Source organism: Rana temporaria, chromosome 11 (genome assembly GCF_905171775.1).
Source record: "Rana temporaria chromosome 11, aRanTem1.1, whole genome shotgun sequence".
In the NCBI taxonomy this organism is placed as follows: Eukaryota; Metazoa; Chordata; class Amphibia; order Anura; family Ranidae; genus Rana; species Rana temporaria.
The window spans coordinates 55,789,352-55,816,693 of NC_053499.1; the positions used below are offsets into that span (position 1 = coordinate 55,789,352).

General features: G+C 45.4%; 1 protein-coding gene across 1 annotated transcript in view; it reads right to left on the reverse strand.

Moving 5' to 3' along the window:
* Positions 1-27,342, reverse strand: part of LOC120917338 (solute carrier family 22 member 6-like) — a 106,507-nt gene that overhangs the window by 11,734 nt on the left and 67,431 nt on the right. Inside the window, exons 7-9 of the mRNA XM_040328560.1 lie at positions 14,059-14,273; positions 5,188-5,296; positions 1,061-1,264 (exon numbers count right to left, since the gene is read on the reverse strand). Coding sequence (XP_040184494.1) covers positions 1,061-1,264; positions 5,188-5,296; positions 14,059-14,273 — 528 coding nt within the window. The remainder of the gene's footprint in view (positions 1-1,060; positions 1,265-5,187; positions 5,297-14,058; positions 14,274-27,342) is intronic.

Here is a 27,342-nt window from a genome sequence, read left to right on the forward strand (position 1 = left end):
CCTCCATGTCCCAGAGGCACAATAGGAGGTTATACCTTTGGGAGGAAATCCCCCTCTAAGGCCCTGTACACACAACCGTTTTTCCTGACATGCCAAAACCCAAAGTTTTTCTCGGCGTGATTCCTCTCAAGCCTGCCTTGCATACACACAGGTTCAGTCAAAAAAACACTCGACCAAAGCGCAGTGATGTCCAACACGTCCGATGGCACTATAAAGGGGACGTTCCATTCAAATGGCGCCACCCTTTGGGCTGCTTTTGCTGATCCTTGTGTTAGTAAAAGTTTGATGAGAGATGATTCGCGCTTTTCAGCCTTGTGCTTTTCAGTCCGATACATCGTGACGAATGTGCTATCTCCATTACGAACGTTAGTTTTACCAGAACAAGCGCTCCCGTCTCATACTTGATTCTGAGCATGCACGTTTCCCCCCTTAGAAAAGCATACACACGAGCGTTTTTTGCAACGAAAAAAAGACTGACGGGAGACACGACCTGTGCTAACTCTATTACGAACATTAGTTTTACCAGAACGAGCGCTCCCGTCTCATACTTGATTCTGAGCATGCACGTTTTCCCCCCTTGGAAAAGCATACACACAAGCGTTTTTTGCAACGAAAAAAAGACTGACGGGAAACACGATGGTAAAAAATAGAGCAGGTCCGATTTTTTTTGTGGGCAGTTTTCTCGTCGGAAAAACTGCTATGGAGCATACACATGCACGGTTTTCCTGACCAATCTAAAAAATGTCAGTTTTCTCATCGGGAAAACAGGTCGTGTGTACGAGGCATTAGACAGTTGTCCTCAGAAGTACGCTGTACTCTTGTTTCCAACAACACTGACATATACATGATACAACGGTGCACAGAAAATCATGTTTATAGCAGACTATACATTGTTCCTGGGCTGCCTGTGTGGAGGATATATGCTGGGCATTATGCTGAACAAGCTTGGGTGGCCTGCGTGAAAGAGCCCTAAAGATTAATTACAAGGTATAAAGAGGCATGTTTGATCAGGTCATTATTTTACAGAGACACTGCAGACACATCATTTATTTGTACTCACCTAGTTTCTACTTCATCCACTGTATCCAGTAGAGGACAGTTGGACAGTTTCTGGTAGCAATAAAATTGCAGTCCACAGACAATGGAACACTGTTCCAAAATCACAAGGAGGAAGAATGGCGCATATGTTTTGGTCATCAAAACTAGGGGGGCAACCACCGCCCCCAATCTCATCATCATGTTGGTGAATCCCATCCCTGTTTGCCTGCAAAATATCCAAATTTATGTATTTTATTATTTCGTAGATTTTTCTATAGCTAATGGTGAGGTATAGAACCTTGTTTCTGAACCACTATTCTATGAACTGCAAAAAAAAGTTCTACATTTTCTTTATCCTGTTACTGATAACATTCAATTAAAGATTGAGATGAAAGCCTGTTCCAACTACTGTGTTTCCCCGAAAATAAGCCTGGGTCTTAAATACATTTTGGTAACAAAAGACACAGTAGGGCTTATTTTCGGGGTAGGTCTTACCATGTAATGTGCTGTCTTCTCTCCCCCTCTACCTCCCTGCCTGTTGGGAATCCCCAGTGTGATCAAATGCTTGTAAAATCCTAAAACCCACTCTATTACAATATTATATAATGTACAATGTGTGTGTTTCTGTCATATGAAGTCCTTGGCTTCCCGGGCGGCTAGGGGGGTGGGCGCCGCATTGCTCGGGACCTGGTGCGCGTGCCCGGCGGCCGCGATGTCCGCTGGGCACCCGCGATTGCCCGCAATCACGGCAGGACCATGGATCTGTGTGTGTAAACACACAGGGCCAGATTCTCAGAAGAGATACGACGGTGTATCTCAGGAAACACCATCGAATCTCTGTTTTTGGCCCCGGGTATCTATTCCTAGAATCATTTTCGCATAGATACGGCCTAGATCCGACAGGTGTAAGTCACTTACACCGTCGGATCTTAGATGTAATTTGACGCTGGCCGCTAGGTGGCGTTTACGTTCAGTTCTCATTTGACTATGCAAATGAGCCTGATACGCCGATTCCCGAACGAATTTGCGCCGCGTCGTCGTCGTTAACGTCATTTCCGTAAGCGTAAGGTTAACCCTGCTATATAAGGGGTAACCTTATGCCAGTCGGCCGTATGCCATGTTAAGTATGGCGTCGGGTCAGCGTCGTCTTTTTCTGTCGGTTACGTCGTTTTACTAACTCGTTCGCGAATACGACTTTACGTCAATGACGCTCACGTCGGCGTCATTGACGTTTTCCGTCGTGAGCTAGAGCATGCGCACTGGGCTATTTTTCCGCCCAGGCGCATGCACAGTTCGATCGGCGCGGGGGCGCGCTTAATTTGAATACAAGCCGCCCCCTTTGAATTACGCGGCCATACGCCGGGCCAATTACACTACGCCACCGCAAATTACGGAGCAAGTGCTTGGAGAATACGGCACTTGCTCCAGGAAGTTGTGGCGGCGTAGTGTAAATGGCTTACACTACGCCAACGCGCATTCTATAAGAATCTGGCCCTCAGATCTATGTCCTGTTAGCGGTGAGGAGACCAATGTGTGTTCCCAGTACAGAGGAACACACTTTAGGGAACATATTAACCCCTTCAGCGCCCCTAGTGTTAACCCCTTCCCTGCCAGTCACATTTACAAGTTTTATAACACTAATCGCTGTATAAATGTGAATGGTCCCAAAAACGTGTCAAAAGTTTCCGATTTGTCCGTCGCAATGTCATGGTCAAAATAAAAATCACAGACCGCCGCCATTACTAGTAAAAAAAACAAAATGCCATAAAACTATCTCCTATTTTGTAGGCGCTATAACTTTTGCGTAAACCAATCAATAAACGCTTATTGAATTTTTTTTTACCAAAACTATGTAGAAAAATACGTACCGGCCTAAACTGAGGAAAAAATTATTATAATTTTTTTTAATTGTGATATTTATTAAATCAAAAAGTAAAAAATATTGTGTTTTTTTTCCAAATTGTTGCTCATCTTTTGTTTATAGCGCAAAAAATAAAAACCGCAGAGAAGATCAAATACCACCAAACAAAAGGTCTATTTGTGGGGAAAAAAAACATAAAGACTTAATTTGGGTACAGTGTTGCATGACCGCGCAATTGTCATTCAAATTGCGACAGTGCTGAAAACTAAAAATTGGTCTGGGCAGGAAGGGGTGAAAATGCCCTGTATGGAAGGGGTTAAAAAGGCTTCTAAACGCAAATGTAGCTGAACGCGGTTAAACATGGCTAAACGCGGCATGTAAACGTGTCAAAACTAAAGTTTTTAAACATCAAGTTAAATCGTTCAGGAGAGGTTGTAAAACATCCCATGTACATTAAGCCTAAGCAATAAACAGAGGTTTTCAAATCTGAAATGTAACTTCCCTATGAGCGCTTCTCATTCCTTTAAACCTGAACACATATTAATTACACAGGTTCTGTGGCTGATTAAGGTGGTAATTAAAGCGGAGTTCCAGTCTCCCCCCAAAAAAAAATTTAACGACTGCTCTGTAATTTTTAAAACCTGGAAAATAACATTTCCAACATGGCATATTTTATTGCTCTTTCACTTTCTTGAAAAATAATCTTTTACTCACAGATCTCGGAAGCAGACAGGTTCCATTTTGGCTGTGGGCATCTGAAGCCGTTCTGTGTTCATTTCCTGGACTTTTGTGATGCCTGAGCGGTTGCTATAGCAATGTCGATTCATGTAACATACGGAGGGAGCTGGATTCATGGGACTAGAGCCGTTTGAGAAGCGGGTGGGGGGTTGCTGCTAAAGTTGTTAAGCGGGGGGGGTTTGGGTGCTGCCGCCGAACAAGAAAAAAAGTTGTTAGGCGGGGGGTTGCTACTGCTGCTGCCGCCGAACAAGCCCTTGTACGCCGCCACCTCGGACCTCCCCTTCTATGGCTGGGAGGTATGGTAGCGGGTGCTGTCAAGCCGTCACCTCACCCCCCCCCCCCAGACAGCGGCCGTGTGGGAGGAGGCGAGCTGCGGGCTATCAGAATGTTTCGTACCGCTCGCACCCTCCTCCCTTTCTCCTGTCATTGGCCATTTGCGTCATCTGCATATAACGCGAGATCTCGGCAGTAGGCGATATCCCAGAAACCCTTGTAATCGCTTAGGCTATTAGGGGTGGAAGTCAAGAAGAAATAAAGTTAAAAAGGTATTTCTAGGCAGAAAAATAAATAAATAAATGCCAATGTGAAAAGGATTAGCTCAGGAGATTGAATATAGATTAAGTTAAAAAAAATGGGTGGAACTCCTCTTTAAACTCTCTAGGTGCCTTATCTGCAAATTAGCCTCAGAGCCTTGTACACACGATCGGACTTCAAACAAACTTTTCCTTGGACATTTGTCCAAAGGGAGTTGGCCGGGCACACCCATAGCATACACATGCTCTGACTTTTCTGCAAACTTTCCTAAAACTTTCCCAACATCACGTGTTTTTTTGGACTAGGCACCATCGCACTTTTGTTGACGAAAAGTTTGTCCGTTTGCAGAGCGAACTTTTGTCCGATGAAAACCGAAAAAGTTTGTCCGATGGAGCGTACACACGGTCGGATTTTTTTGCAAACTTGCAAATTTTGAAGTTTGTTGGCAAAAAGTCTGACCGTGTACGGGCCTTTATTCATATGTGTTTAGGTTTAAAAATGAGGTGGCAACTCTATTAGAGGATAACAAGTACATATACATATATACAGGCTTGAGGCCTGCCGGGAGGAGAACACTGGGTAGTGTGATATTTCTTTCTAACAACCAAGGCAATTAAAAGGTTAATGGTCTAACATTCAAATATTGCCAAGCATCAAGTATATATCAGTTTGGACCAAAGTTTTAATGCTATGCAGTAATGCTTCCACTAAAAGAGAGTCCGATTTTCATTGCCTTGTCTGAACAATTTACATTATTTAGCAGGACATCATGTACATGATCTCATTTGGGAGTATCATTAACAGACTTTACTGCAGTTTGGATTGATTTATGAATTAAATGGTACAGTTTTCTTTGTCCTCACAGTAACTTTTTTCCATTATGTGTGTAGTTAGATGTGGAGAAGGGATAATATTAGAAACCTGAGTTAAAGGAGGCCCCTAATGTGTAACTGGGAATATACATGTATATATCTCAATGTATCTAAAGGAATGTGTGATAAATAGTGGTAGCTTACCTGAGCACAGTGGGGTAGAGTTCAGGGGTATAAAGATAGCTACAGACAATGGAAGAACCAAAAAGTCCCTTGGCTAGCACAATGAGAGATATTTGCATTATTATTAAGTCTGAAATAAAGAACCATAAATTTATAGTCAATCATCTGCAAAAACATTAAAGTGATTGTAAAGGCTTGTTTTTTTTTTTAATAACAAACATGTTATACTTACCTTATCTGTGCAGTTGGATTTGTACAGAGCAGGCTGTATCCTCCTCTTCTCGGGTCCCTCTTTGCTGCTCCTAGCCCCTCCTGAGTGCTCCTCAGCCAGCAGCTTGCTACAGGGGGCACCCGAGCCGAGTCAGAGCTCCGTTTATCCATTCAGACACGTAGCCCCGACCTGGCCCAGCCCCCTCTCTCCCCTGATTGGCTGACTGACTTTGATTGACAGCCACGGGAGCTAATGGCACCGCTTTTCTTTCTCAGCCAATCAGGAGGAGTGTACTGGATGGCTGAGGGAATTGTGGACATTGCTGGGGAGAGAAGGATCTCAGGTAGGTAATTGGGGGGTTCTGGGGAGGCTTCTACACACAGAAGATTTTTTATCTTAAAGGGTCACTAAAGGAAAACAATTTTTTATCTGAAATGACTGTTTACAGGGTATAGAGACATAATAGTTAATTGATTCCTTTTAAAAATGATTAAAAATAGATAAAAAACAATCATATAATGTGCCTGCAGTTTAGTTTCGTTTTTGCTGTTGTTTCCTGGTTCTCTGATGTACAGAGAGCCAATAGAGGGCAGTGAGCCAATAGAGGGCAGTGATACTTTGTCTAAAACTCCTCAGCACCAATCCAGTTTTGTTTTACACACAGTAATCACACCTCCTTGATTAGTCACCACAGTGAATAATCTCCCAGTACTGTGGTGATCAGGAAACAGACAACCAGGAAGTGTCCAGAACAGAGAGGATTTACAGCAACATCAGAGCAAAAACGAACAATGAGGACATTAAACCAGGACTGCAGTAAGGTAAAGGAAGCTATTTAGCAAAAAAAATAAAAAATTCTTTTAGTGACCCTTTAACTACTTAACCCCCGGACCATATTGCTGGTCAAAGACCAGAGCACTTTTTGCGATTCGGGACTGCGACGCTTTAACTGACAATTGCGCGGTCGTGCGACGTGGCTCCCAAACAAAATTGGCGTCCTTTTTTTCCCACAAATAGAGCTTTCTTTTGGTGGTATTTGATCACCTCTGCGGTTTTTATTTTTTGTACCATAAACAAAAATAGAGCGACAATTTTGAAAAAAAATAATATTTTTTACATTTTGCTGTAATAAATATCCCCCAAAAATATATAAAAAATTTTTTTTTCCTTAGTTTAGGCCGATACGTATTCTTCTACATATTTTTCGTAAAAAAAATCGCAATAAGCGTTTATTGATTGGTTTGCGCAAAAGTTATAGCGTTTACAAAATAGGGGGTATTTTTATGGCATTTTTATTAATATATTTTTTTTACTAGTAATGGCGGTGATCAGCGATTTTTTTTCATTATGGCGGACACTTCGGACACTTTTGACAAATTTTTGGGACCATTGGCATTTTTATAGCGATCAGTGCTATAAAAATGCATTGGATTACTATAAAAATGCCACTGGCAGTGAAGGGGTTAACACTAGGGGGTGGGGAAGGGGTTAAGTATGCCTGGGTGTGTTCTTACTGTGGGGGGGGGGGGTGGCCTCACTAGGGGAAACACACGCACGGGAGTGGGGGGCGAGCGGGGGGCGAGCGGGGGGCGCGCGTGCCCCCTAGTGGCCGCTCGAAGAGCGGACGTATAGCTACGGGCTCTCGCCCAGGAGAGCCGACCTGCCGCCGTATAATGACGGTGGCTGGTCGGCTAGTGGTTAATGCATAGAATGCATTAGGAGAAAAAAACCTTTTGCCTTTACAACACCTTTAAACATAACAGGAGGAACACTGGGCCAGATTCAGAGAAGAGATACGACGGCGTATCTCCTGATACACCGTCGTATCTCTTGTCGTATCTATGCGGCTGATTCATAGAATCAGTTCCGCATAGATAGCCCTAAGATCCGACAGATGTAATTGACTTACACCGTCGGATCTTAGGATGCAATACTTCGGCCGCCGCTGGGGGGAGTTCGCGTCGTATTCCAGCGTCGGGTATGCAAATGAGGTTTTACGGCGATCCACGAAGGTTTTCGCGTTTCGTTACGTCGGCGCAAGTCTTTTTTTCCCATCGCAAAGTTAAGTGTGCTATTAACATGGTGTAAAATTACTCCACCATGTTAAAGTATGGCCGTCGTTCCCGCCGTCGATTTTGAATTATTTTTTTTCGGCGTAAGTACGTTCCGCACGTCGCGATTCACAAACACGTCGGGCCGCCGTAATTTCGCGCAAAGCACGTCGGCAAAATTGCGAACGGAGCATGCGCAGAACGTCCGGCGCGGGAGTGCGCCTAATTAAAATGGTACACGTCCCATTTGAATTGGGCGGGCTTGCGCCGGACGGGTTTACGTTACACCGCCGCAAGTTTACAGGTAAGTGCTTTGAGGATCAGGCACTTACACTGAAAACTTGCGGCAGTGTAACGTAAACGGGTTACGTTGCGCCGCCGCAATTGTACCTGAATCTGGCCCACTGTATTTATAATGATTCTAATTAATATTTTTTGTGATTTTTATTCTGTGATCTGTCAACTAAAAAAAATATTCTGATTGTTGCACACATGGTCCACTTTTCATCATAGTGGAACTATATACACACAGATAATTATGAAGCTAAAATACACATCGATCAGCCATAACATGAAGATCAATGACAGGTAAAGTGAATAACATTGATTATCTTGTTACAATGGCATCTGGTGGGATATATTAGGAAGTAATTAAATATGTTGTCCCTGAGGTTGATGTATTGAAAGCATAAAAAATGGGCATCACAGTTTGTTGTGTATGGGGCTGCATAGCCGAAGACTGGTCAGGGTGCCCATGCAGGCCTGTGTCCACAGCCAAATGCTCCTACAATGGACACGTGAGTATCAGAACTGGACCATGGCGCAACGGTCTTCCATTGCGCCATGGTCCAGGTGACCTGGTCTGATGAATCACACTGGGTAATCTTGGGTTCTGACATTCTTGTGGATGGTATTTTGATCCCTAACCACGATTGGGGTGTCATTAACAAATAAGCCTGCATTCACATCTGCGTGTTTTGTAAACACACTGCAATTGAGCATTACGAATGTGTTTTTATCCATTTCCATGTGAACATTTCCATGCGTGCAGCAACCGCACAGAAAACGCACGCTGCGCTATGTGTTTTTGAAACGCTCTTGCATCCCTATTATGGTAGCTGCACATTTGAAAATGTGGAGATGTGACTGCAGCATACTGTAATTGTTAATGACACCCTACTCTCTGTGTATTTTGCTGCGAGACACAACACACTACAAATGTGCCACAACGGGCACTGAAAATACATGCGATGTTCCATGACCAAAATGGTTCCTGAGCTGCTTTGGGGCATTTGTTGCGCATATGACAGCCTATTCAAGTGAATGGGCTGCCCTATGCACATTTACGTTTTACAGTGCATTGCAAAAGTATTCACCCCCTTGGCTTTTTACCTGTTTTGTTACATTACAGCCTTTAATTCAATGTTTTTTTAATCTCAATTATATGTGATGGATCAGAACACAATAGTCTAAGTTGGTGAAGTAAAATTAGAAAAATATATACATAAAACTATTTTTCAGAAATAAAAAAATGATAATTGGCATGTGCGTATGTATTCACCCCCTTTGTTATGAAGCCCATAAAAAGCTCTGTTGCAACCAATTACCTTCAGAAGACTCATAATTAGTGAAATGATGTCCACCTGTGTGCAATATAAAGCCTTGGACACATAAATCGGACTTCCATCTGACTTTTCTGTGGATTTTTGTCCGAATGGGTGTTGGCCATGAACTTGTTCTGCATACACACGGCAGAACATTTTCAGCCAACTTTCACCAAATCACGTGGTTTTTAAGCTCTTTACTGCCACCCTTTGGGCAACTTATGCTATTGTTGTCCGATGTTTAGCATTGGTTCTGAGCATGCGTGTATGTACTTTGGATTTTAGTCTTGGATTTACCCTCCATCGGACATTTGTTGTCGAAAAAGTTTGAGAGCATGCACAGCGAACATTTGACCGTTGAAAAACCAACAACAATTGTCCGATGGAGCATACAGACTTTCGAATTGTCCAATAAAACACGCCCATCACACAATTGTTGTCGAAAAGTCAGATCGTGTGTATGGGCCTTAAGTGTCACATGATCTGTCATTACATATACACACCTTTTTGAAAGGCCCCAGAGGCTGCAACACCTAAGCAAGAGGCACCACTAACCAAACACTGCCATGAAGACCAAGGAACTCTCCACACAAGTAAGGGACAATATTGTTGAGAAGTACAAGTAAGGGTTAGGTTATAAAAAAATATCCAAATCTTTGATGATCCCTAGGAGCACCATCAAATCTATCATAACCAAATGGAAAGAACTTGGCACAACAGCAAACCTGCCAAGAGACAGCCGCACACCAAAACTCACGGACTGGGCAAGAAGGGCATTAATCAGAGAGGCAGCACAGAGACCTAAGGTAACCCTGGAGGATCTGCAGAGTTCCACAGCAGAGACCGGAGTATCTGTTCATAGGACAATAACCTGTACGCTCCATAGAGATGGGCTTTATGGCAGAGTGGCCAGAAGAAAGCCATTACTTTCAGCAAAAAACAAAATGGCACGTTTTGAGTTTGCGAAAAGGCATGTGGGAGACTCCCAAAATGTATGGAGGAAGGTGTTCTGGTCTGAGGAGGCTAAAATTTTACTTTTTTGCCATCAAAGAAAATGCTATAACTGGCCCCAACCCAACACATCACATCACCAAAAGAACACCATCCCCACAGTGAAACATGGTGGTGGCAGCATCATGCTGTGGGGTAGTTTTTCAGCAGTCGGGACTGGTAAACTGGTCAGAGTTGAGGAAAAGATGTATGGTGTTAAATACAGGGATATTCTTTAGCAAAACTCGTACCACTCTGTGTGTGATTTGAGGCTAGGTCAGAGGTTCACCTTCCAGTAGGCCAATGACCCCAAACACATTGCCAAAGCCACACTTGAGTGGTTTAAGGCAAAACATGTAAATGTGTTGTAATGGCCTAGTCAAAGCCCAGACCTCAATCCAATAGAAAATCTGTGGTCAGACTTAAAGATTGCTGTTCACAAGCGCAAACCATCCAACTTGAAGGAGCTGGAGCGGTTTTGCAAGGATGAATGGGCAAAACAACCAGTGGTAAGATGTGGCAAGCTCATAGAGACTCATCCAAAGCGACTTGGAGCTGTGATGGCTGCAAAAGGTGGCTCTACAAAGTATTGACTTTAGGGGGGTGAATAGTTATGCACAATGACTTTTTCTGTTATTTTGTCCTATTTGTTGTTTGTTTCACAATAACAATTTTTTTTTAAAGTTGTGGGCATGTTCTGTAAATTAAATGTGCAAATCCTCAAACAATCCATGTTAATTCCAGGTTGTGAGGCAACAAAACACAAAAAATTCCAAGGGGGGGGGGGGGGGATAATTTTGCAAGGCACTGCATGTAAGTAAAGTCGCATTGAAGAAACATAAAAGTCCCAAGTAAGTCGCACTACATAGTAGCACTGAAAATCGCACTTGTACTCAATTGTGGTTAAGAAAAAAGAAAAGAAAAAACACACGGGCACACATCAAAACACAGAAAAAACACACTGGAACAAATCAAAAAGGCATAAAAAACATGCATGTAGAAATGCATTAAGAATGCAGAAATTGTGGTGTGAGCCAGCCCTCAAGCTATGGGCAGATTTTTGGGAAAAGTAGTGAGGCAGTTGCATGAGCAGGGTAATGGCTATTCAGAGAATTTAAAATCACAGGCCCGGATTCACGTACAGTGGCGTATCTTTGAGCGGGCGTAACGTATCCTATTTACGTTACGCCTCCGCAACTTAGGCGGGCAAGTGCAGTATTCTCAAAGCACTTGCTCCGTAAGTTGTGGCAGCGTAAATAGGCCGGCGTGTTATGTAAATGTTATGTGACCCCACGTAAATTACGCATTTTACGAACGGCGCATGCGCCGTCCGTGGACATATCCCAGTGTGCATTGCTCCAAAGTACGCCGCAAGGACGTATTGGTTTTGACGTGAACGTAAATTACGTCCAGCCCCATTCACGGACGACTTACGCAAACGACGTAAAATTTAAAAAATTTGACTCGGGAACGACGTCCATACTTAACATTGGTATGCCGCATGTACGCCTCATATAAATATGCAGTTAAGATCCGACGGCATAAGAGACTTACGCCGGTTGGATCTAATATTAATCTATGCGTAACTGATTCTAAGAATCAGGCGCATAGATACGACGGCTCAGACTCAGAGATACGACGGCGTATCTGGAGATACGCCGTCGTATCTCCTTTGAGAATCTGGGCCACAGAGTAGAGGGCCAGATTCACAAAAGAGATACGACGGCGTATCTACTGATACGCCGTCGTATCTCTGTTTCTAACTATGCGGCTGATCCATAGAATCAGTTACGCATAGCTAGCCCTAAGATCCGACAGGTGTAATGGACTTACATTGTCGGATCTTAGGATGCAGTACCGTGGCCGCCGCTGGGGGGAGTTCTCATCGTAAACCAGCGTCGGGTATGCAAATTAGCACTTACGGAGATCCACAAAGCTTTTTCCCTTCGTTAAGTCGCCGTAAGTGTTAGTTTGCCGTCGCAAAGATAGGGTACCTTTTACAAAGTGTAAAGTTAGTACACCATGTAAAAGTGTACCCGACTTTCCCGCGTCGCTGTCAATTTTTTTTTAAATTTTTTTTTTTTCCCGCCACAACTCTTTTTTACCCGTCGCTATTCACAAAACCTCGGCGCAACGTAACTTGACGTCGGGAAAATAGCGTCGGGAGCATGCGCAGTACGTCCGGCGCGGGAGCGCGCCTAATTTAAATGGGACTCGCCCCATTTAAATTGGCCCGCCTTGCGCCGGACTGATTTAGGATACAGCGCCGCAAATTTCCTGGTAAGTGCTTTGTGGATCGGGCACTAACATGGGCAATTTGCGGAGGTTTAACTTAAATCGTTTAAGTTACGTTGCGCCCGGGCTATGTGAATCTGGCCCATAGTTCTTATGTTTGCAAAAAAGAGAAATACATTTTAAATGTTGTCATTTAAAAAAAAATGTATTACTAGTGACAGAATAAAATGTTAAGGAGATGTAAAACATCACACTTTTTTGTTGGAAAAAGTCAGTCCTCACAAAAGTGATATTAGTTATGCACTGGTGGTGCCTGATTGGCTAATTATATGTCTCCAATGGAAACATCTCGATGCCTCATTAGGGGTTCTTCCACCTACCTTTGTGTATTTCTGCACCTTCTGTTGCATTCTCATCAACAAAATAAAAAATATATAAAAATCCAACAGTCAGAGTGGAACCGCCTCATAATGGTCACAACAAGTGTACAGCTGCATTCACACTAAGGCCCCGTACACACGACCAAACATGTATGCTGAAACTGCTCCGCGGACCAGTTTCAGCATACATGTTTGGTCGTGTGTAGGCGCGAGCGGGCCGAATTCCAGCAAACATTTGCCCGCTGGGCCTTTTCCCAGCAGACAAATATTCCTGGACGTGTTTTAAAACCGTCCGCTGGAATCCTGCCCGCTCGGACATGTATGGTCGTCAGTACAGACCTACCGTACATGTCCGAGCGCCCGCCGTCCCTCGCATGCGTCGAATGACTTTGACGCATGCGTGGAAGCCTTTAAATGGCAGGCCCGCCCTCGTTGCCGCGCCATCGCCGCGCCATCGTCGCGGCGACGACGCGGACACGCCCCGCGTATTGTTTACGCGCGGACTTCTGTACGATGGTTAGTACAGCCATCGTACAGAAGCCCTCTGGCAGACATGTACGGTGAAACCGGTCCGACGGACCGGTTTCATCGTACATGTTTGCTCGTTAGTACCCGGCCTAAGGCTGCATTCACACCTAGGTGACAAGTAACGCCGCGTACGTGGCGTATTTTGCCGCGATTCGTTTTAACTTTTTTTTTTTTTAACAAATCATTTCCATTGCTGTCTATGGCCGAACGCCAATGCCACCTGAAAAAAAAGGGTCCGGGACTTGTTTTCAGGCGGCAGGCGTACAGCGTTTCGGCGTTTGGCGTGAGATGTGAACCATCTCATAGACAGCAATGGAAATTCGCCCCTCCAGCGTATCGAGCGTCGGGCGTTTTGTCGCCAAGGTGTGAATGGAGCCTACAACGCGGCGTATTTTACCGCGAATTGCCGCGACAAATTGCGGCGTTTTGTCCCGCAATCTGCCGCGACAATACGCGGTAACATACGCCGCGGTAACATACACAGAAGGGGTGATCTCAATTGTCGGCTATGGCCGAACGCCGAAGCCGCCCGAAAAAAAGGGTCCGGGACTTGTTTTGAGCTTCAGGCGTTTCGGCGTTCGGCGTGGAGATGTGAACCATCTCCATAGCCGACAATGTAAAATCACCCCTCCAGCGTATCAGGGGCTGCTGCGGCGTCGCGCTTCAGGCGTATATACGCCTAGGTGTGAATGGGCTCTACAAGCTTACGAACCCAAGTTCAGATATGTCACCAATAGCGTCCCCGAAAATGTGGAAATTTGGGTTTTCTCACAGATTGTTAGAACTAACCTGCTGTAGTTTAATCCCTATAACTGATCAGGCTTTATTTTGGTTACTTATGTTTTTAATGGAGAATGATAGTCATTAAATATAGGTTTTTTGCTTAAACTTACCCTCAGGAACTGCCAGACTGCACAGTATAAGGACTCCAGCCAGAATGAGGCAACCAGAGACTGCAAATCGTCTTCCAATGTAAGCAGCCAGAACCGTACTCAAGACTCTAAAAGGGAGTTCTACAGATCCAAAAATTACCTGTACAAGATAAATACTGAGGCCAAACTTCTGAACATCCATTGCCAGGGCAAAGAAGCAAAAACTACTGGAGAACCTGATGTGAAAGAAAAAGAAATACCTCAGGTTAATGAGAATGATTAAAACAAGAAAGATTTTTCAAATGGTTTCAACATTTTAGGTTAAAAAGAAAGGGTTTTGTTGCATAAATTCCCAAGTACATGTGAAAATACACTGCCCTGTCAAGGTGCCTCAGCAAAGTGTGGTCCCTAGATTAAGGTTTACCTGTAGGTGCTTGAAAAATCTCCTTAACCTCCCTCCAAGACAAGCGGCGCAAGCGCACTGTAGTGCGCCGATCCTCATTGAGGCCGTGCCATCACTGCCGGCTCCCAGGTGCATGCGCGGGAGTGAAGTCATCGTGGCTCCGGCCAATCAGAGCGACGGAGCCGCGATACGCGAAAGTAACTCCCGAGCAAGATGTCGGCTTCCCGGGCATTGGAAGAGGACGGCTGCGGGGGCTTCGATCAGAGGTGAGTATTACATAATGAGCTAGTATGCCATGCATACTAGCTCATTATGGCTTTGTCTTGAAGGTGGTGTTTTATTATCCTGGGTTTACTTCCTCTTTAAGGCAGAAGTGCAAAGCAGGAAAGATAAAGGTATAGGTGCCTTGACTGAAAATAAAGTTGCTTTAGAGAATGCAAAAGAGGATGCTGATGATGCAAAAGTGAGAAGAAAAACTTATGAAGAAACAGAGTGAGGGTCTAATTTCTTCTCATGATGCCCGCTCTTCTAATCCCCTTTCTTTTCCCAGTGCTGCTGTACAGAGAATTCCCAGTTGATTTATGAATACAAATTAGAGTACATACACTAGTAGATTTTTTAAATAATATTAATGCCTGTTTCATGTGTAGCACCCTCTACTGTAGGTAGGTGCTAGAAAAAAATGTTTTCAAGGGAAGCTGTCAGTACAGGTACATTTAGGCAGGCCTATGCTCCAGGCTAGGCCTGCTTGTTTTGATCTGGGGGCAGGGAATGGTTAGTGTAGCAGTGGGTGTGATCACCTGTGCTTTAGTTCTAGGGAGCCTCCCCTGCTTCCAGGGAGAATGATCTGGAAGAGGGGCAAGGCACAGGACTGGAGTGACAGGGAGCTCATGTGAGGAGTCCTGACCAATCCCCACTTGGTATTGGCAGGGGGCAGGCCTCCGATATAGGCTCAGGTCCCAGCCCACTGGGGAGGAGTTGTCAGTCAGAAGACATGGAGAATGGAACATTAGGCAGCAGCAGGGGCCCCACCCCCATTTGGGGGGGGCGAGCCCAAGCAGAGGAGCCCGGGAGAGCTGCGAGGGAGCTACATCCTTACATGGTCATGGACTGAATGTCTTGGAACAGCAAGGCTGGAGAAGCTGTCAGAACATGGGTCCAGTTAAAGTTCTCCATCATGGACTCAGGGAAGGAAAAGGTCGGTGAGTGGATCACAGTGGATTTCTGGATGAGGCATGCCAGGGGAGCTGGGTGCGAGGCCAGAGACTGTGGGGAGTGTGTCAAATCGATGTGGCCTGAGGGCGCAGGATTTGCAGACCGTACTTGCTGGGAACAGTAGTCCACCAAGCTACATGTGCTCCTAAATTACTAGGCCACCGGGGAGAGGTACTGCAGACCTCTGGCCTAGTAACAGCACATTTTATAGCCAGCCATTGAGACTATTCACAGCGGCCTCTTTAGCTAACATGAGGAGGATGTGACAGGAAAGATAAGGCTCTAAAGTGAAGTTTGTGCAGGAGGAGAGAAGTCCTGGGAGCAATAGTCTGCAGGAGATATGCAGAGGAGGAGAAATGGTCTGCATGGCAATGCAGGAGAAGTGACCATAGATATTATTTGTGCATCACTACTTCAAGGCTCAACCAGATTACAAGTTCTTTAACCACATGCCGACCGGGCCATAGCTGAAAGACGATACAGCGTGGTCGGCTTATTCTGGGAGGGCGCCCATTGACATCCTTCCAGAATCTTGCTCCCGCACGCCCCCTGGGGCGCGTTCCCGGATCCGTGATCGGAAGACCCGGAGCATCACGGATCATAATAAACGGCCGCTGATAGCGACCGTTTACCACGTGATTGCTCTGTCAAATTACGTAGCGATCACAACAACAAACCAGCGCCACGCCTGCAATACTCATCCAGCCATCCATACTCTGCAATACTCATCCGTCCATCCATACTCTGCAATACTAATCCGTCCATCTATACTCTTCAATACTGATCCATCCATCCATACTCTGCAATACTCATCCATCCATACTCTGCAATACTCATCCATCCATCAATACTCTGCAATACACATCCATCCATACTCGGCCATACCCAGCTATACTCGGCCATACACAGCCATACACATTCATGGCTCAACTATGCTCAGCCATCCCCATCCATGGCTCATCCATGCCATATCAGTTCGCATCCATGCCACTACAGTGCTTCAAAGTGTAATTGATAGTCAAATTAGACTTGAAATTTATGCCCCTAGAATGCCTGCTGGTGCTCCCTGCATGTTTGACCTCTGTGTGTGGCCACGCTGTGTAAAAGTCTCACACATGTGGTATCGCCATACTCGGGAGAAATAGCAGAATGTATTTTGGGGTGTAATGTACATGCTGTGTGTGAGAAATAACCTGATAATATGAAAATTTTGTAAAAATAAATTAAAATAAATCTTGATTTTGCAAAAAATTGTGGGAAAAATTTACAACTTCAAAAACCTCACTGTGCCTCTTTCTAAATACCTTGGAATGTCTATATTCAAAAAAGAGGTAATTTGGGGGGTATTTGTACTTTCCTGGCATGTTAGGGTCTCAGGAAATTAGATAGGCCGTCAGTACTTCAGGTGTAATTCCATGATTTATTTGTCTTTTTTTTCATACAAATAGAGCTTTCTTTTGCTGATATTTGATCACCTCTTTGATCACCACCTTGCGCTATAAATGAAAAAAGACCGAAAATTTTGAAAAGAAAACGCATTTTTCTTAATTTCTGTGATAATATTTTGCAAATTAGTAATTTTTCTTCATAAATTTTGGTCAGAATTTATACTGCTACATATCTTTCGTAGAAATAACCCAAATTGGTGTATATTATTTGGTCTTTGTGAAAGTTATAGAGTCCACAAGCTATGGTGCCAATATCTGAAAATTGATCACACCTGAAGCTATGAAGACATTCCAAGGTATTTAGAAAGAGACATGGTGAGTTTTTTTAAGTTGTAATTTTTCCCCACAATTCTTTGCAAAATCAAGATTTTTTTTATTTTTATTTTTAATTATTTCACTAAATTGTCATATTAGCAGGTTATTTCTCACACACAGCATATGCATACCACAAATTACACCCCAAAACATATTCTGCTATTCCTCCCGAGTATGGCGATACCACATGTGTGAGACTTTTACACAGCATGGCCACATACAGAGGCCCAACATGCAGGGAGCACCTTCAGGCGTTCTGGAGCACCCAGGCCAATTCTGACATTTCTCTCCTACATGTAAAAATCATCATTTATTTGCTAGAAAATGACATCTCGCACAGTATTTGTGCGAGATAAACATCCCTTGTAATAGGAATATGGCATGACAGGTCCTCTTTACAGTGAGATATGTGGTCAATAAGACTCCACATCTCACCTCTAGGCTGGGAAGCCTGAAATAAAAAAAATAAAAAATTATCCTGGCTTTGATCGTAGCAGGGAGTCGGTAGAAGCACCGGAGGGTGGCAGGACGGGGGGGGGGGGTCACCTCTCGCCTCCCGTAAGAACGATCAAGCGGCGGAACAGTCGCTATGATCATTCTTATGGTGTAGGGAATCGCCGGCCTAAAAAGCTGATATCTGAATGATGCCTGTAGCTGCACCCATCATTCAGATATCCCCACACAAATATTGCCGGTTATTGCAGGGTATTGCAGAGTATTGCAGAGTATTACCGAGTATTGCTGGGTATTGCAGAGTATTGCCAGGTATTGCAGAGTATTGCCGGGTATTGCAGAGTATTGCCGGGTATTGCAGAGTATTGCCGGGTATTGCAGGATATTGCCGGGTATTGCAGGATATTGCCGGGTATTGCAGGGTATTGCAGAGTATGGGCAGGGTATAGGAGGGTATTGCAGAGTATGGGCAAGGATGGCCGAGTATGGGCAGGGATGGATGGATCTGTGACTTCAATTGTCACAGAGCAGCCTGTGGGCACTACAGATCCAGCCCACAGCGCTGCTGCCATCCGTTCTCTCCCCCTCTCCTCTCACAATGTACCGATCGGTACACAGAGGGGAGAGAGGAAACCGGCGTCATCACATGATCATCATTTGACGGAGCGATCACGTGGTAAACAGCCGCGATTAGCGGCCATCTACCGTGTTCCGTGATGCGCCGGTTCCCAGAATAACTCGACCGCGCTGTAGCCGTATTTCGGCTATGGCCCGGTCGGAAAGTGGTTATAGATTTTAAGTGGACATAGGACTAGTGAAATGTCTAAAAAATGTATAAAAAAGAAAAAAGACACAAACAGTACGTTTGTAAAAATATCCAAGTGTAGCGGTCTGCTACTTTCTAGCCGGCGCTGCTTTAAAGGGATAGAGGGTAGTCTAAGAGTTAGTTGACTCAGACTGTATGATTTTTCACTAAATTTGGGCCTCTGTTCTATCCATGGCTGTACTGTGAGTGACCACTATTGTTGTCTGGGGTGTCGTTATCACTCCAGGCCAGGGGTGGCAGCAGTCAGGTCAAGGTGTTTTGGGTGGTCCCCTTCAGCAGCCAATGAGAGGGAGTTGATCATCCCACTGTGCATGCTGGGGAGGAGTACTTAAGGGATAGAAGTCATAAATTCGGGGCCGATCCTGGTCTGTTGTCCCACCACCCCCCATGTGTGGCCCTCCTGGCCGGGGGTGCGTGTTCAAGTGTTCCTGGCTCCAGGACCACGTTAGTCCGGGGTTGTGATCTACTAAGTAGGCCCGGTAGTCAGACTGGGTCTACGTTTGCAGAGTGGTCCTGTGCTGTCCGTCCTGAGGAAGGAAGAAATAGAGGTAACATGCCGCCCAAAACAAACCAGCAGCTCCTTCAGGGGTAGTGCTACACAAGTATAACTGTTTTACCGTCTTGTAATATTTACTAAACATTGAAGAAATGTAGACCATAGAGGGGTTCTAATATAAAGAGAATCTGGGAAAGTAAAGAGGGGAGAGGTTGGGGGTGGGAAGTGGGATCTGGCTGGAGGAAGCCCTCAGCGGCTAGGCACTAGGCAGTGTGGAAATGATAAAGAAAACATGTACTGTATAGTAAAGTTGAAGCACATGGCGGTCAAAGTCTGCAAGTAAAAAAAGTAGGTGACCCATTGATCTGGGACCTTTTGGAACCTTGCCATTCTGCCTTACAACCTGCTCTTTAATTTATCATTAACCACTTGCTTACTGGGCACATATACCCCCTCCTGCCCAGGTGAAATTTCAGCTTTCGGCACTGCATCGCTATAACTAACAATTGCGCGGTCGTGCGACGTGGCTCCCAAACAAAATTGACGTCCTTTTTTCCCCACAAGTAGAGCTTTCTTTTGGTGGTATTTGATCGCCTGTGCGGTTTTTATTTTTTGTGCTATAAACAAAAAAGTGAGACAATTTTGAAAAAAATACAATATTTTTTACTTCTTGCTATAATAAATATCCCAATTTAAAAAAAAAAAACATTTTTTTTTCTCAGTTTAGGCCGATACGTATTCTTCTACATATTTTTGGTAAAAAAAAAAAAAAAAATCGCAATAAGCGACTGGTTTGCGCAAAAGTTATAGCGCTTACAAAATAGGGGACAGAATTATTTTTTTTTAATTATTTTTTTTTAATAGAAATGGCGGCGATCTGCGATTTTTAATGGGACTGCGACGTTATGGCGGACACATCGGACACATTTTTGGCGCCATTCACATTTATACTGCGATCAGTGCTATAAATATGCACTAATTACAGTATAAATGTGACTGGCATTGAAGGGGTTAACACTAGGGGGTGAGGAAGGGGTTAAATGTATCCCTGCTTAGTGTTCTAACTGTGGGGGAGGGGGGGGTGACTGGGGGGGTGACCGATCTGTGTCTCTATGTACAAGAGACACAGATCCGTCTCCTCTCCAGAGACAGCACCGCTGTCTCTGTGTAAAACGGCAATGAGAGATGATCTCATATGTTTACATATGAGATCCTCTCTCATTGGCCGCACAGATCGCCTCGCGAACGGCCACTCTGATTGGCCGTTCGCGGCGATCTGTAATTGGCTGTGTCCGAGGGACACGGCCAACACAGATTTTCCCCGCAGCGCGCTCTGGAGCGCGCGCGGGGACCGCCCTAAGGGGCGGCCGTCAATTGACGGCAGTTTGGAAATTGGGATCCGCACTGTAGCCGTCAATTGACGGCAGGCGGATCCCAAGTGGTTAATCAGCACCCACTGTAACCTGGATTTGACTTCTACAACATGTGTAGTATCTGAAAGCCATGCTTTTGCTATGGTTTGTTTTCAAGCTGCCAAAACTTGGGTCAGAAGTGTAAACTGGAATTTGGGGATAGTCAGTGGTTTCAAGTTAACCGGTTAACGACCGCCCACTGTATCCACTTCCCGACCGCCTCATAGATATACGTCGGCAGAATGGCACGTACAGGCACATCAACGTACCTGTACGTGCCTGCCTAGACGTGGGTCAGGGGTCCGATCGGGACCCCCCCCCCCCCGCTACATGCGGCGGTCGGATCCCCTCGGGGAGCGATCCGGGACGACTGCGTGGCTATTCGTTTATAGCCGCTCTGTCGCGATCGCTCTCCGGAGCTGAAGTCTGGGGAGAGCCGTATGTAAACACGGCTTCCCCGTGCTTCACTGTGGCGGCGTATCGATCGAGTGATCCCTTATATAAGGGAGACTCGATCGATGACGTCAGTCCTACAGCCACACCCCCCTACAGTTGTAAACACACACAAAGTGAACACTAACTCCTACAGCGCCCCCTGTGGTTAACTCCCAAACTGCAACTGTCATTTTCACAATAAAGAATGCAACTTAAATGCATTTTTTGCTGTGAAAATGACAATGGTCCCAAAAATGTGTCAAAATTGTCCGAAGTGTCCGCCATAATGTCGCAGTCACGAAAAAAATCGCTGATCGCCGCCATTAGTAGTAAAAAAAAAAAAATTAATAAAAATGCAATAAAACGATCCCCTATTTTGTAAACGCTATAAATTTTGCGCAAATCAATCGATAAACGCTTATTGCGATTTTTTTACCAAAAATAGGTAGAAGAATACGTATCGGCTTAAACTGAGGAAAAAAAAAATGTAGATATGTTTTTGGGGGATATTTATTATAGCAAAAAGTAAAAAATATTGAATTTTTTTCAAAATTGTCGCTCTATTTTTGTTTATAGCGCAAAAAATAAAAAACGCAGAGGTGATCAAATACCACCAAAAGAAAGCTCTATTTGTGGGGAAAAAAGGACGCCAATTTTGTTTGGGAGCCACGTCGCACGACCGCGCAATTGTCTGTCAAAGCGACGCAGTGTCGAATTGTAAAAACCCCTTGGGATTCGCCGCGAAATCGCTGTTATCGGTGGCGGGAGAGGGGCCCCCCTCCCGCCGCTTACCGGAGCCGTCGGTAGTGGCGGAGGCGATCGGGTCCTTTCACATGCTGTGTGGGGATGCGAGTGAGGGCAAGATGGCCCCCACCCATCCCCATAGCATTGCTGGGCGGAAGTGACGTCAAAACGTTAGTCCCGCCCAGCGTCTTAAAGAGACATTTTTTTGTTGTCATTTTTTTAAATGACAAAATTTCCATTTTTTTTTTTTTGCATTTAAGTCTAAATATGAGATCTGAGGTCTTTTTGACCCCAGATCTCATATTTAAGAGGACCTGTCATGCTTTTTTCTATTACAAGGGATGTTTACATTCCTTGTAATAGGAATAAAAGTGATACATTTTTTTTTATTTCAGTGTAAAAAATTATAAAATAAATAAGAAAACAAAAAAATTTTTTTTTAAAGCGCCCCTGCCCGACGAGCTCACGCGCAGAAGCGAACGCATACGCGAGTAGCGCCCGCATATGAAAACGGTGTTCAAACCACACAAGTGAGGTATCGCTGCGATCGTTAGAGCGAGAGCAATTATTATAGCCCTATACCTACTCTGTAGCTCAAAAAATGTGACCTATAGAATTTTTTAAACGTCGCCTATCGAGATTTTTAAGGGTAAAAGTTTGATGCCATGCCATGAGCGGGCGCAATTTTCAAAGCGTGACATATTGGGTATCATTTTACTCGGCGTAACATTATCTTTAACAATATATAAAACAATTGGGCCAAATTTATTGTTGTCTTATTTTTTAATTAAAACAAGTGAATTTTTTCCAAAAAAAGTGCGCTTGTAAGACCGCTGTGCAAATACGGTGTGACAAAAAGTATTGCAATGACCGCCATTTTATTCTCTAGGGTGTTAGAAAAATATATATATAATGTTTGGGGGTTTTAAGTAATTTTCTAGCAAAAAAAACAGTTTTAGTCTTGTAAAGGCCGAATCTGAAAAACACCTTCTGTCCTTAAGTGGTTAAGGAGTGCCTAATATGGGTTCAAGGGAATCACCTATTGAAAGCGGATACGTAGGATTTCGTACACCCGAGTACAAAAGCTATGAACAATGGAGCAGGTCAGCCATGTGTGTAAAAATTAGAACAGCCTTGGAAGCATGTAGTGGGGTGACCAGGATATTCTTGTGGTAATCTGTGAGGTACCATGTACCATCGCAGTAGTGCTTTATTATTGGTTTCTACTGCTGTTGCATTGTGTTAAAAATTCTTTATTTTTATAGACATAATGTAGCATAAAGCATTACCACTAGGGGGTGTCATAGCAGTGCTGAATCATACTATGCTTAGGGGACAATCTTTGTGCTAACAGTTACAGTATGTAGAGTATATCTCCTGCTTGTCATTATTCACACAGACAGACACAATATGTACTTGTGAGACCGTTAATGGAACGTTTTCTTTTAAAGTAATACAAAAAAGTCTATGCTAGTCATACATGCATCTTTTTATTGCTCTATTGGAATTATTGGTTTTCTTGGGAATATTTTTTCTATGGTCATGCACGTATTTCCTATGTTTTTTTTTTTATCCAGGTTGATGGAAAATTAGGCAGATTCAGAGAGACTTACGCCGACGTATCAGTAGATACGCCGTCGTAAGTCCGAATGTGCGCCGTCGTATCTCTGCGCTCATTCTTAAAATTAGATACGCCTGAATATTGCCAAGATACGACCGACGTAAGTCTCCTACGCCGTCGTATCTTGGGTGCATATTTACGCTGGCCGCAAGGGGCGCTTTCGTTGATTTACGAGTCGAATATGTAAATGAGCTAGATACGCCGATTCAGGAACGTGCTTGTGTCCGTCGCTGTAATCTACGTCGTTTACGCAAAGCGTTTTTCCGGCGTAAATTTTACGTTGTTTACGTAAGTCGTACGTAAATGGGGCTGGGCGTAAGTTAGGTTCACGTTGTACGCATTGAGCCGTCGTATCGTAGTGAGTATTTGCAACGTGATTCTGAGCATGCGCGCGCATGCGCCGTTCGTTCGGCCATGCATTCACATGGGGTCACGCTTCATTATAATACTACACGCCCACTGCCTTGCTACTTTGAATTACGCGGGCTTACGCCGGCCCATTTACGTTACGCCGGCGCACATATGGGAGCAAGTGCTTTGTGAATACAGTACTTGCCTCTCAATGTTACGTCGGCGTAGCGCATATGAGATGCGCTACGCCTAACTAAAGATGCGCCGGTCTCTCTGAATCTGGCCCCTAGTGTTTTATACATTTTGACTTGGGCACATTTTTTTGCATTCTATAATATATTATTGGAAAATACTCAATAATACCACACATTGTGGTATGAATAAATTAAGTGATAAGCACAAATTGCGACACTAAACAGTGTAAACCAGGGAACACTGACCAGGTGCTAATAAACACAACATAAATGTATGTGACAAGGATACAAAAAATATATGTACGTGAACCAAACTCCTAAAACGCATCAAAATCACAAAATAAAATTATTAAATAAAAATAAAAGCATGTCAATCACAGCCTGTGATTAGGAACGCCCACTCCCGCGGGGAAGCCGGGGGTGAAAATAGCCCTAAAATGGTATGTACGCAAAAAAAGGTCGGCTCCATGCAATGTTAGAATTTTTTTTTAGGGTGAACCCCCACTTTAAGGTTCTTTAGGATCCAACACACCGTGGGCTCCGTCGCAAGTGCAACCTTTGTGACCCTGTCAGTTCCACCAGTGTAAAGTGGAATTCTGGTATATAACGAATCTTAAAACTACACCCTTAACCCCCTAACACCTATACCAAGTAACATGTAAAAGAAAGATCACTATACTTTTAATTTTCAGGCCACTCTGGTCCAGTCAAATGATCTTCCCTGTGTCAGCCAGCAGTGGCTGCAGAGGAGAAGAAAGGGTGCTCGACAACGGCTGAGCAGTGATATCACCAATAGGCTTACTATGGCCTATCACTTATTGGCGCTCCCTCCTCTATCCTCCTATCCAGTGCTAGCTGACACAGGGGAGCCGATCACATGATCAGACCAGAGCGACCTGAAACTCTTTCTTCCACAGGTTAGTTAGTATAGCTGGTATAAGGGCAGTGGGAGCAGTTTTAAGATTAGTTAGCTTTATCCCAGAATATTACCTTAAAGCGGTGGTTCCCCTAAAAATAAAATTTTAACATTGCTTTTCCCAAATAAATTACGATTAGAATCGGACGGTTTTATTAAAAAAAAAAGGTCTGTACATACTGTTTGTTATTTTCGTTCCCACCGCCACTTCCGGGTACGATGCTGGCGGTGGGCGTTCCTAATTGATGGACAGGCATCCGACCGACGCATACATCGCGTCACGAGATGCCGAAAGAAGCCGAACGTCGGTGCGCATGCGCCGTATAGAGCCGCACCGACGTTCGGCTTCTTTCGGCATCTCGTGACGCGATGTATGCGTCGGTCGGATGCCTGTCCATCAATTAGGAACGCCCCCCGCCAGCATCGTACCCGGAAGTGGCGGTGGGAACAAAAATAACAAACGGTATGTACAGACCTTTTTTTTTTAATAAAACCGGCCGATTCTAATCGTAATTTATTTGGGAAAAGCAATGTTAAAATTTTATTTTTAGGGGAACCACCGCTTTAATCCTCAACCACTCTCCAGCAATGCATATCTTTCCTTGCTTTGCCACACCATTCGCTGAAAGCAAAGGAAAATACCTATTACTAATGGGTATGGAGCAACATATGATTTAAGCCTCATACACACAATCGGAATTGTGTGTTGACAGCCTGTTGGCTGAAAACAAATGTTAGATGGCAGGCTTTAAAATTTTCCAAGGACAATGGTCTGTTGTCGGATTTTCCGATCGTGTGTACATCAGAAAAAAGTACAGGACTCGGATGCCAGCCTAGCCTTGCAGCTCTCTCCCAGCCCTCAGCATCTAGGCACTTTTGGGGACTTTCCACCCTTCAAATATGGGCCGCTCCAGGGCGACTAGATCCTCCACGTCCAGGGGATCATCCCAGCCCCCTCCGGGAACCTCCGCGGATCTCAGGGCGTTTTTCACACAGCCCGGGCCCCAGCAGACCAGGGACTCCAAGATGGCGCCGGACACAGACGCGGCCGCCATGCGTTCCCCCCCGCGGCTCTCTCACTCCATCCCGGCGCTGCTCCGGACACCCGAAGATCGGAGGGACACCCCGCAGACGATCGGGAGCGGGCGCCGCTGGTCGGGTGAGCAAACACCCCCTGCCTGGCCCCCACGCACTACGGAGGCCTCACAGCCTGCCTCGAGGGCCGCCGCCATCTTGGGACACCCGGAGCATTACACACAGTGCTCCGAGGCCTATCCCCAACTGCTCAGGACTGCCTCAGACCCAGCCATCAGCGGGCTGGGATACAGCTCCCCGGAGTCTACACGGGGAGCGGAGGATTTCCCTGCACTGCCCAGCCCGTTCCACCCTGGCTCCCATCCATGTGCTCCACCCGGAGCAGGCCGGAACAACAGCCCCAGGGAACAGCCAGCAGGGACACCAACCATCCCTGAGCAGCAGCACACACAGCACCCAGGACCCCTCATCCGGGCTGCATCCCACCCAGGGCCACCTGCATCCTATGCCCAGATAACTGAGCCGCAGCACACGCAGTTCCCTGGGCCCCTCATCCGGGCTGCATCCCACCCAGGGCCACCTGCATCCTATGCCCAGACCACTGAGCCACAGCACCCTGGACCCCTCATCCAGGCTGCACCCCACCCAGGGCCACCTGCATCCTATGCCCAGATAACCGAGCCGCAGCACACGCAGCTCCCTGGACCCCTCATCCAGGCTGCACCCCATCCAGGGCCACCTGCCTCTTATGCCCATATGACATGCCCCCCTGTCCCCTCCTCAGTTCGGGACAGGGAGGGGGAGGCCTCCCAGCCCCCGCAAGCCCAGGCCAGGGGTACACAGGAGGCCTGGAGATCCGAGGGCTCCATCTGGGGGCCATCACAGCGGGCTCAGGCACACCCTCCCCCGCACCCCCACCTGCCTCCACTACCGCTGGATACTGCTCCGAACCAACCCATCCCACCACAATGGCTTGTATACCTGCAAGCAATGCCTACTAAGGAGGACTTTCGACAGCTTATACTTGATGTGAAATCCACTTGCAGAACCGAGATCCAAAACCTCCAATTGGGCCTTAAACATCTGGCTGACCGAGTGGAAATGGCGGAGGAGGAAATTCAGGAAACCAAATTGGCAATTCACAGAACACAAACGCAAAGTACGGAGCATCGTACCCTCCTCAGAGACATTTTTGTGGGGCCCTGAGGAAAGGTACACCTGTGAGTAGTACCGTGTTGCAAAAGCAAAGGAGCCCCCTTTATCTAGATGTGTTTCCTGGACCATAATTACATCCGCCCCCGACATTTAGAAGACCTGGACAACAGGGGGCGCAGGAACAACATTCGCGTTCGGGGGATACCAGAAACGGAGGGCCCGGAAGATGTCCACTCCACCTTACACACCCTATTCAATAACCTAATCGGGGAGCCCCCGACCAAGC